The 11,622-nt window shown below is 42.1% G+C and overlaps 1 protein-coding gene across 1 annotated transcript in view; it reads left to right on the top strand.

Annotated features, from left to right (window-relative positions):
• The window catches only part of wnk3 (WNK lysine deficient protein kinase 3), a 34,730-nt gene that overhangs the window by 5,653 nt on the left and 17,455 nt on the right, over positions 1–11,622 (top strand). The window contains exon 2 of the mRNA XM_025059113.1: positions 4,378–5,510. Within this exon, the coding sequence (XP_024914881.1) occupies positions 4,806–5,510 (705 nt within the window). The 5' untranslated portion in view covers positions 4,378–4,805. The remainder of the gene's footprint in view (positions 1–4,377; positions 5,511–11,622) is intronic.

The following is an 11,622-nucleotide window of genomic DNA, read 5'->3' on the forward strand; positions in this document are numbered from 1 at the left end:
AGAGTGCAACAGCTTTTTTTTGGCTTCTGTGTTGTTTTCGACTCAGATTCATGACAAACTAGAAAAAAAAACCAGATGATGTTGAGAATAGAATAGAAAAAAACACACCCTCAGCTGTGGAGAGGCAGAGGTGTCACACTGATTTTTGCTGCACATTTCAGCGGTGCAGGTGGAGCAGCCTCACAAAGGCCTGAGGACCGGAATGTTGCATATGTTCACTTCTAATGAACTGCAGTCATGCTTCTTCTGAAGAACCACACCACCATGGTTCAGACATGTCGACAGCACATGAGCCACTTGTCTGCCAAAGTGAGATGTTGAGGTTTCACCAACGATGTGGGTTTCGTCAACTCTGATTCAGCGCCGTTGTTCACACGACTTGGTGCGTTTGGCTTGTGTGTTTGGTATCACACCATCTGTGTGTGTGTGTGTGTGTGTGTGTTTAAAGGGAGACTGGGTGGGTGTGGGAGACAGTGATGAGGTTGAACATGTTTGGTGTGTTGTGATAACTCTGTCCGGTCGGTGGTTTTCCTGGGAACTCCTTGCCCTGGGGAAACTGGTGAATAAGGCCCAGTTTAAAGGGCAACTTCCCCGTTGTTATCGTTTTCACATCCTGTTAGGACTTTACCTTTTTGTCCCCGTGTTCTCCACAGTAAATCCATCCTCTAATGTACAGCCATATTACTGTTTGACTGTTAAGTGTGGGGAAAAATTAGGCCTGTCAAATGATTACCATTTTAGTCAGATTAATCACAGGTTAGCCACGAATTAGTCACACCTAATCCTGGGTAATCCAGATCAAATAAGGCGTTCTAAATATGACAACACTTTTTTGACAAAAACATTTGTGACTGATTAAAATGATGGAATTGAAGACGAGAAAATCATGGAAAATACAACTCCACATCGAAGAATGTGTGAAGAGTTTCTTTCCAAACGTCAGTGTTCAGTTATTGTCCTCGTCATCATTAATCAGTGTTTAGTTTTCACAATTAATTTGACAAAAGATGTCCATCCGTGTAGTTCAGTGAAACCACCTGGTGAGAACACAGTTCCGTGTGGACCACCTTAGGAGACAATCTTTTTTTTCTTTTTTTTCATCTACCTCCCTCTCAGCCTCCTTTTCTTTTACACCAACTCCATTTCCAACATCCACCCATCATATTCACTATCTCACCACAACACCACGTCCACCACACCTCCCAGACCTTATCTCCAAACTGCTCCACCTTCTCTGTCCCGCTGATCTTTTCATTTCTAATCCCGTCCATCCTGGTTTCATCTTTATTTCAAACTCTGCTGCTATTCTTTTGTCACAAATCATCCCTGACACTCGTCTCCATCTGTTCCCACCAGCCTCCGCCCTTTCCTTCACCTCTTTTGTATACTGTCCATTACTCTGGGTGGTTGATCCTAGGTATTTAAACTCATCCACCTTTACTACCTCTGCTATCGTTCCACTCGCCTCGCTCTCATGTACACACATGTATCCTGTCCTGCCTCTGCTGACCTTTGGGGAGATTAAGTTCCCAAATGCACCATAAGCCTTGACCTTTTTTAAATCAGAAATATTTCCTTATGTCACAGTACTGATGTCTGTTGATGTGAACAGACCTTGACATCCATGCTTGTGCTAACTAGCCTGAAGCAGACTTTAGAGGAACCACCCGTTAATTGTTTTTGTCACGCCTATATAAGAGTATGAATCTATTTTATATATAGCTGTGAATAAAACAAGCACAAAGTTTTATTACATTCTGTGTCCAGGTGTGTGTCGTGGGAAACCTGGTCCTTAAGAACAGGAAGTGTCTAGACTACGGCAGTGTCTTGGGAATGCTGCTGAGCTAGAAACTTTTTTTTGTTTTTTTTAAGAAGCCTCTGAGCAGTCGGTCTTCTTCGAACCATTGTGTTTTTGCTTTGATTGACAGTTATTGGCATCGCACGTCAGATTTTGTTGCTTTGAGGCCTGACGTGAGTTCAAATGACAGTGAGGTGACAAAGGAGAGAAAAGCTGCCGTGAGACAGCAGTCCAGTCCCCGCTGGGCGGTCATTTATGGTCAGGTTTGCTCATTAAAAGTGAAGTAAGCGTCCAGACCAGGGTTGAGTCTGTTTGGCATGGAGGTGCACAGAGCATGGGGCCAAGAGCGACTGTATAAGTGGATATCTTCACAGCGAGAAGTGCCGTAACCCTAGACAGTGTTGCCCAATGGCAGAGGCCTTTAATACTCCTCACCACGTGGTAACTAGTAAAGTAATATGTGTGGTAAAGTAATATGCAAGGTGATTCCAGTTCATGACCTAGCAATGGTGACTCTAAACTCTTAGAGAAAATATCAGCTGCCATTACCAGTCGTTTAGGAAGTTGCTAATTTCCTCGTCGTCCACACAGTACAGAGGAGTTGTGAAAACCAGATCTCAGTAACAGTTTTCTGCCACAGCTTCACGGATGACCACATCAACAAGTGCATCTTTCTCGTGGGTGTGCTGATGTTTTTTTGTTTTTCTATATGAACTTTTACTTCCTTGGAAAGGCAATTTAGGCCTTTTAGCAATTATAGACGATTAACTACAAATTAAAGGTACACATTTGAACAAGAGCTTTGCCCCTGTCTGATATGTTGTAAGTGTATCACGCTATCTTCTGGCTATTATTAGACTTATCTCACTAACTAACCTTTTAGACATTAATTATCTTTGTTTTTGCTAACTTTCTGTTAACGAGGCTGGCTAAGCTAATTCCTGGATAAAATCTAGTATTCTATGGCTTATTAGCTATAATTAGCCTACTTCTTTTGTTGCTGTTTTTTGGCTCATATGTACAATATAGTTAGCATATATATAAATATGTAGCCTAGCTAGAAGATTGCTGGTTTGGTTCCCATTCTTACTGTATGAGTTGTTCATGTTCTCTGTGTTGATATGTAGCTTCTAGAGTTAGGTTCATTCTTGTGTCCGTATCCTTCCCAGTGATCACCCAGGGTGTACCCTTCAGTGTCCACTGCTGGGATTAGGCAGTTACCCCGCAACCCTGAAAAGTTTTTAATTTTAAATTATTTTTTCTTTTGAAAATGTAGTCTCTTCCTTCGCTGGTTGAAATCCTTTATAAATAACTGCTGAGTATTTCGCTGACTGTAGTGGAAATTGCAGATTAGTTGTGATAGAGTGAAGCTTAAAGTGAAGACATCAAATAAATTCCTTTTAGTGTATACAAACACACACACACACACACACACTTACACACAGAGCTAAAAAGTGAATGAGTAATGGTGCTGCCAGGTCAGAGGAGACCTGCTGTCTTCTGTTTCACCTGCTGCTGGCAGATGATAGTCTCTTATCGCCCTGCCGAACAGTTGACTGGGCAACAGCACCGACTAACACAGGCCCTTGATACCTGTGCTGATGACTGTTGTAATCACGCTGCACGTATTTGCGGGCCTTTTTGTGGCAGATGTGTGATAGTCACTCCAGCACAGCTTGATGGTCCCTCTGTGCATGAATTATTCAAACTCAACTGTCCCATAGTTCCTCATCCATTTTTAATGTCGGGGATTGCACACTTACTGCAGCTTTCTGTTGACTAATGGAGACGTTGAAGACAATTTAAACCACGAGACGCTGATGAAGGTGCACTTGATGATGGCTGAAGGCGTGTGTTAGCATTGACCAGGCCGTGTCTGATGGTCTCCAAAGACCATTTGGTTTGAATACCAGATTCTGCCATGTTAAAAAGGTTAGGACTTTCCATCTGGTTTAAATTAAATAAACACTCTTTTTCATGGGGAATAAAAACAGTCACAGGCGATCAATGTTTTTTATTTATTTATTTATTTTTAGTTTAATAAAGGGCTGTTTAGTGTCTTATTTTCTTTAAACATACAATTAGCCATGGACAATCTCCATGCATTAGTTTTTCTCTAATGTTTGCTCAACAGAGATCCTGCCAGATCTCATCACCAGTGCATTAGCCAGACATTTGTAGGCAAATAACAAATTACTACATGAAAAACACAGTGCATTAGCCAGACATTTGTAGGCAAAAATAACAAATTACTACGAGGAAAACAAACATGTTAAATGAGAAGATGATACTGAAACCGAACGGAAACATTTAGCAGAAATGATAATCGCCCAAACATATCAGATCAGGAATGGTTACTCAACTGTGAACAGTTCAAGTGTTAGGTCAGTTATACAGCCAGTGTTCACGCTGCAGTGTCTGCAGTCACTGACCTATATGTAAATGTCAAACAGTGTTCAGACAGAAATCAAGTTGGAGAGAATTCTGAGCTTCTACAACAAACAGCATGATGTCACTGTCCTCTTTTACCTATGGCAGTCGAAGCAATGTTGAAATTTGTTTTGTTTTGTGTCTTACAGCGTTTACAGAGAAGACCATTTGACTGCAACGGCCTGATGCCCCTCCTTATTAAAGGCTGTTATTGGAAGAACTAGGAGACGTGAGGGGTTTCTTTGATTAGTGCTTTTTTAAATACATGGAGGAACTGAAGAAAATGTAGAAAAGGATGTAGAAGAAGGAGGAAGCTTCCACCTACTGTTTTTGTTTCACCTGCTGTTTAAATAAAGGAACAAAAAAGGAAAAAAAACAAAGGCAAAAGATCTGTGTCACCAGTTTGATCAAGGAAAGGCTGCGGTCGATTGCTGCACTTGAAGTACAGCCTGTCAGACTTAGAGGAGTAACTTGGTGACCACAGAAAGAGAGAGACGGGGACTGACAGAGGAGCAAAGGTTTGGAGGAGGAGGAAGAGGAGGAGAAGGGCAAGAAGGGTTGGCCGAGGCCTTTTCCAATGGCTACTGACCCAGGAGAGCCCACAGGCACAGATGACTCCTCAGAGAAACCTGATGGACATAAGGAAGGGGACGCAGCTTGGAAGGACAATGACAACCAGCAGTTGGAAAGGACAAAAAGGACTCCCTCAGATTTTTCCTCCTCTCAGCCACAAACGCAAAGAACACCATGTAGGAAGCAGGAAGGAGGATCAACCCAACGAGAAGGAATGGAGACAACAGTTGAACCCATTTCATTCACCTCGCCCTCCTTACCTCTAGACACGGGTCAGAAAAGACTCAGAGGAGAGAAGCGCTTCTTTAGGAAAAGCGTTGAGATTTGTGAGGAGGAGGACGATGTGGAGGTGCCGACCGACGGACCCCACAGTGCTCCACACCTGGACTTGCATTCCACAGACTCAGTCTTCACCAGCAGAGCTCCACCACAGGGGGTGGCATCGTCCTGTGCCGCCCCTGGCCACGACCCATCGTCTATCAGCACCACCCAAGAACATGGCAGGGACACCCCGTTCTCTGCACCCATCCAGAGGGTAAAGGAGCGGGACCGCGAGCAGGAGGAGGAGGCGGAGATGAAGGCGGTGGCCACCTCCCCCGGAGGAAGATTTCTCAAGTTTGATATCGAACTGGGCAGAGGGGCGTTCAAAACTGTGTACAAAGGCCTGGACACTGAGACGTGGGTGGAGGTGGCCTGGTGCGAGCTGCAGGTAAGACCAACCTTATCCTTGTCATCAATATACAGTTCACACAGATGGTGCTTCTAGAACATTAAAGCCATTCTGTTCTGTCTAATGAATCCCATGAGTCTGGGAACTTTAGCTTTAGGTCTTGTTTGTTTTTTCTGTGAGCCGGCGGTTCAGAGGAGACAGAGGTGAGAAGAACTGCTTTTCTTGTCGGTGACTGACAGCACAAAGGTGGAAATGGAAGCTTTGCTTTTAGTACCACTGATAAAAACAGCAGAAAACTGTCAGAGTTGTTGTCAGTGCTTTTGTTGTGGTAGAGCCAGTTGGCTGGGGGCCGTTACTGTCACTGGCATTTTTTGGCTTGGAATGTTTACATTTAAATAGTACAAAAAATACATCTCTGTGCTACTTTACCCTATAGATAGATTACAAAAAATACATCTCTGTGCTACTTTATCCTATAGATAGATTAGGAAACAATTAAATGATTACATTTAAAAAATGAAAAATATTACACTTTAGATTTAAAAAAAAGGTCATTGTTCTCATATAACCTAACACCCGCCTACACTCACCCATTATGTGATTTAATGGAGTATAAAATGAAAGCAGTCATGTAGATGTGAAGTAAAGGACGTCACACACAGAGGAGACGTGTATATATATGTAACAATATGTCTCAGTAACAAACCCTTTGTGATCCATTGACGCTTCAGTGGGAGGAAAGTAATGAAGCATGACAAATGTTTTACATCACAGCTCTCATGTATTCATTATGCTCTGAAGTAATGGGGAATATTGTTGCATTCAACAAGTGGTGGGAGATTGGGCCTGGTAAAGAGAGAGGAGAAATCCATCCCTCTGACTCTTGGCTCCACAATAGAGAGCAGTGTTTTAGTAAGCCTTCTGATTTGACTGCTGGCTTTGTGTGAGGAAAGTCAGTCATGTGTTTGGTTTGGAACCCGCTCCAAACCAAGAGCCAGTACCGATCCTTGGATTCAGGCCTCGTGTATTGAACTGACAAGCAGTGGGAATGTTCACCTCAACACCTTTTCTGGCTACAGATTGAATGACTTTGACATCAGCAGCAGGTCTCTGTTGATGATATCTCATACTCCCAGAGCTCCTGTTCAGTCCAGCTCAAATAGTCAACTTCCAAATGTCTATTATTGCATCTTCAACGTTATGTTTTACACCCGGACGGCATTCTTTTATGGCCCCTTTCAACACACTGCACTGAGTTTGCTTTGGCTCAGCTGTGTGAGTGAATCTGATCTGGAAAGAAAGTGGGATTTAAGCTGATTATTACACATATTGCATCAGTGATATCCAATTGTCTCCACAAATGCACTGGGTCAAAGTAAATCTCATGGAGAGCATCTGTTCTCAACCCACTGTTTGTTTATAGGGCATAAAAACCTGTTGTACATATTTTAGATCATAAAACACAGAAAATAAAAATAGAAGAATTTGCATGACCTCCCTCTCACAGAGTTATCCTATAACTACACACACACACCACACACTCTCACACTGGCCAGGTGATCTTCTGGGCTGATACATGAGAGAAAGATTAGACTAGATTGTTTAGATTTATTATGATTTATAGTTACTGCTGACAAAGCTAATGCAATCACCACTTTATCCTGCAGGGGGAGGACGCAATAAAATATGTTTTATAGTGACTGAAATGAAAGACAAACAATTGCACTGCCATTAAAGTGTGAGTTTTTTAAATTATTATATTCCTTAAAGACAATGAAATCAAACTGTTCCTTGTCATATCACATCGTTCCTGGTATATTTTATTTATTTATTTTATTATATATATATATTTTTTTTTTTAAAACATGATTTCACTTCCTGCTCCCTCTGTATGCCTTTGAATTTTTCTCCCTCTTTTTGTGTTGGGTCTCTGCTCACCTGTCCTCCCTATCTGCTGTCTCTGCAAGATTGACTGTTGGTGCCTGTCAGCCTAGTACAAAAATCCTGCACCGACAGCACCACTCAGGCGGCAGAAACTGGACTGGTTCAGCCTGGTCACACCAGCCCGACTCATCTCAACCCAGTCCAGCAACACTCACAGATTCAAATATGCCAGAGCAATTTTCAGGTCTGATAACTGCAGCGCTGAAGGCTGCCATAGTGATTACCTCCTTCGTTATTCACTGTTATAGGCTTTTGTCTCAAAGTGTAGGAAGAGAGAAATGACGTGTGGAGGAACTAGATGAGTTTGGTGCCTATTTATGTGAATGTCTGTCTCTATGTTCTGTTGATAAGGCTTGGAAGGAAAATATGCAAATTAAATGTGCTTGTTTTCTACAGCTTTTACACAGAGCAGGAGTCAAATATTTAAACAGATTACATCTGAACTGACTAGACCTTACTGAAAGTGATCCAACCAAACTGGTTATTGACGCATGTTCAACAAGGGCTCCAACGGTTGGAAAGTGTCCCCCAGGCTCTGTCCCTAATGAACGTCCATGTCCATTATCTAACAGGCTCGGATGCTGCTGAATATTAGACAGATTAAACCACACTTTTAAACAGCACAGGCTGTAATCACACATTATGTTGACTGTAATTAATTTAACCACCCATTGAATATGATCAGTAAAATTAAAGAGCCTAAGATCAGGCTGTTATAATATCATGTGATTTAAGAACAAAAACAACATTTAAACCTTTATAAAGACCTGTTAGGTTCACAGCAGACATCATGTTGCACGTTCAACGTTCTAGTTCTCCACTTGACACTTGGCCACAGCGTGTCTACAGAAGACGCCTCTCCTGGCCTTGTTAATAACACTTCAAGAAGCGTGTCTACAGAAGACGCCTCTCCTGGACACTTCAAGAACAAAAGAAAGCAAAAGAAAGCATACAGAGCAGTCAGTGTCCACTTGCTAACAGGCATTAGCTCTACGCTAACTGACTTCAAATCAGGCTTCAAAATAAATGCCCCAAAGTCTTTAAAACAGTCCAAACTGTTTAAATCTAAAAAATCTAAACTGTAGGAGCAGAATAGAGACATACAGACAGACACTATCAGTCTTGACAGTTTCAGTTGTTGTATTTGTGTTTACTGACCAGTTGGTAAATTCCCTTACAAAAAAAAAAGCTTAATCCATACCTCTGTGTCACATGGACCCCTTACTTAAATCATTAAACATTCAACAGCACGACAACATGTGACCTCCTGCTCACATGTGGATAAACAGGACTGCAGTTTTGTATTGGCGAGATTAGGATCTATAGAGGTTAGTGAACTTGGCCCAGTGGCCTGGGGTTCTAATCCAACATGCAGGTCAGGCCTTTTCAAGTGTTCTATCCTGTTAGTCTGAGCTGTTGTAGCTTACAGTAATCTAATCCTAGCCACCCGCCACCTTGGAATTCTAAGCGCACTGACACGCTCACAGATCAGAGCGACATATTCCACATACGACTTTAAAAATACACACATCTGTCAGATCCAAGGATGAGGGACAACCAACCATATTGATAGTATACTGGTTGAGTCACACTACTCCAGGTAACCATGTGATCATGTGTAATGTGTATGTTATGTGACACTGGTGCATACGTTGGCCAGAATAGATATTTTATGGTTTGCATGCTTTGGCATTTGTGGCCTCAGCCGTAACACACCAAATGTGTCTGGTCAGCCGTGTCCTGTCGGTTTTATGAGGCTGGGCAACCTGCAGCTATGACCTTCTGTAAACAGATGCCAGATCCAAAAAAATCTCACATGGTACAAACAGGTCTTACCCAGTTTACTAAGGACCAGCTGTTACAGCAGTGTGTGACGTGAGGGACTACAGAGTTAGGAGTTTTAAATAAAACATCAGCAAACACTGGTCTTGAAATTGCCGGGTGATCAGAATTCGAAGATTGAGAGGCAACAAACGTAATATGTCATTTTCACGTACAGTATGTGGTCTCTTCTCCTGTGACCTGTCCAAGTGGTAACTGATATGATTATTTAGTAACTCTTTCTCTTTTTTTGTTGTCGTTGTTATCTTTGCCGTGGTTGATTCAGTTGGTTAATGTGAGCGTTTGGCATAAAAAAATGAGGAGTATGATTATCACTCTTTTGACTTCACTAACCAGTATTCACTTCACATTTCAGAGAGAGGCCTCCTGGCCGCGGTAATCATAATGCATCGGGTTTGTTTCTGCATCAATGAAAACAGGGCTTTGGCTATTGATGACATAGCTTTTTTCATGTGGATGATGGGCCTGTGCTGATGTGAGCGATGGTGTGTATGTGCATGTCATAGAGTGGGTACGCACCGGGGAGCAAGTTTGGGTGAATCTGTCTAGACGCGGTCTCACTGGGTGAACTCTTTACGACCTCTGCTGCACCTACGGCTGTGCGATGCCACACTCAGACAGAGGCACAATAGTTGATGAGGAGACAGGGACACATAGGCAGCATTCTGTGCCACTGTGGCGGAAAGTAATGCAGATCAGAAGCCAGTCTAGTTTGTATGATGTCCTTTTTTAGGACTCACTAAAGCTTATCAAAAAGATACAAATTTACAGGTATCTGCTGACGTTTTTAGCATCTTTGTGTTTCATGACTAAACCCAAAAGAGCCTGATATACTTAGGATTAACAGATGTATATATTCCTTATTTTTTAATAAATAATAACAAAGTTGATTTTTGTTTTCTTTAAAGTTAAATTTCCTCCATTCCATGCAACAGCCCATTGTACATTTACATGTATGTACATGGGAAGCATGCAAGAGGCTCTGTATTGGTTTGGGGCTACATTTCACCCAGTAATGGAGGGGGGCTCCTCAGAATTGATGGAACCATATATTTAAACAACCTGCACTGTTGTCAAGAATAGTAATTCTGTACCTAAGAAACAATAATTGGACATTAGCAGTGGTTCCTGGACTGATCTCAGTCTGGATGGTTATCCATGTGACTAATATCTAGGTCCTTTGTGCAGTTAAACAGAGGCAATATAATTCTTGAATAAAGGCATTCTAGAAAGCTATGTAGATGTGCAGGTTCCATTTAAGCCTAAAAATGGAAACATCTCGTCACACTGAGAGATATAGGCTGATGTTCAGGAGCCTCTCATTAGGAGAACGAGGGCTGGATTATCAGGGCAAAATCTTTTTCCCTTAAAAGCACTGAGGAGAAGCCTTTTTTGTTGATGGTAATTCACCCCCGGAAGGGGAGGGATAGAAAGATTGCATCTACCAGTGCTTCCAGAAAAGGACAGACCCCGGTGGCCAGTATAGACAAAGGGCAGAGGACAGATCACAGACGTGAAGAGCAGAAGACACCGAGGAACAGAATGCAGTGCAGCAGATGCTAGAGAAAACATATGCAGAAGCAGTTCAGCTGCAATTTTATTTACCTCCCCAGTAAACAACATCACATCAGGAAGTTTCACATAAGGCAAAAAGCTCGGCGTCAATGAAATCGATCAGTGGAAAGCCTGTGTTATGATGACCTCTATTTTTACTCAGGACACAACAATAGCTGCCATCGGACTCCCTCAGACACGCTGCTGTAGTTTGACTTACACATCAATAGTGGAATGTTCCCCATTGATCAGAACGGACCAGGTTCCGGATACAAACCAGAACTTCATCTGTGTCCTTCAAAGCTTCAGTACTTAGGGTTAATATTAGGCCAGCAGTCATTGAACTCATCAGCACAATTTAAAACTAACCAACGACCACCGACCAACGGCAGGTAACGGGGTCAGCAGAGGTGGTAACAGCAGACAAAACAGTTGCTTGTGACAAGGCTAAAAATACACGTTGACTTAGTGGAGCCGAGTCTGGTTTTTACTCCGCCGTGAGATCCTTTTATTGTCTGCATTGTGTTTATTTCTTACACGTCGCACCATCCTATAACATGCTCATTGACAAACAATGTTTCATTGACTTTGTGGTGAATTAATCTAAATAGATATAACCACTCACAGTACTCCCTGAGTAGTACATGTATTATTAAGTAGAGCACTCTGTGTATAGGAAACAAATAGATCAGAGATAAAAGACAAGAGTCCTTTTTTTTCCTGTGCAGAGAAACAACCATATGTAACTCTTTAAAGCCCTTATCTTTAAATAACCAGTGCAGCAGTATTTAAAGAGAGAAGGATTTGAAAA

Source organism: Cynoglossus semilaevis, chromosome 10, assembly GCF_000523025.1.
Source record: "Cynoglossus semilaevis isolate Cse_v1.0 chromosome 10, Cse_v1.0, whole genome shotgun sequence".
Classification (NCBI taxonomy): Eukaryota; Metazoa; Chordata; class Actinopteri; order Pleuronectiformes; family Cynoglossidae; genus Cynoglossus; species Cynoglossus semilaevis.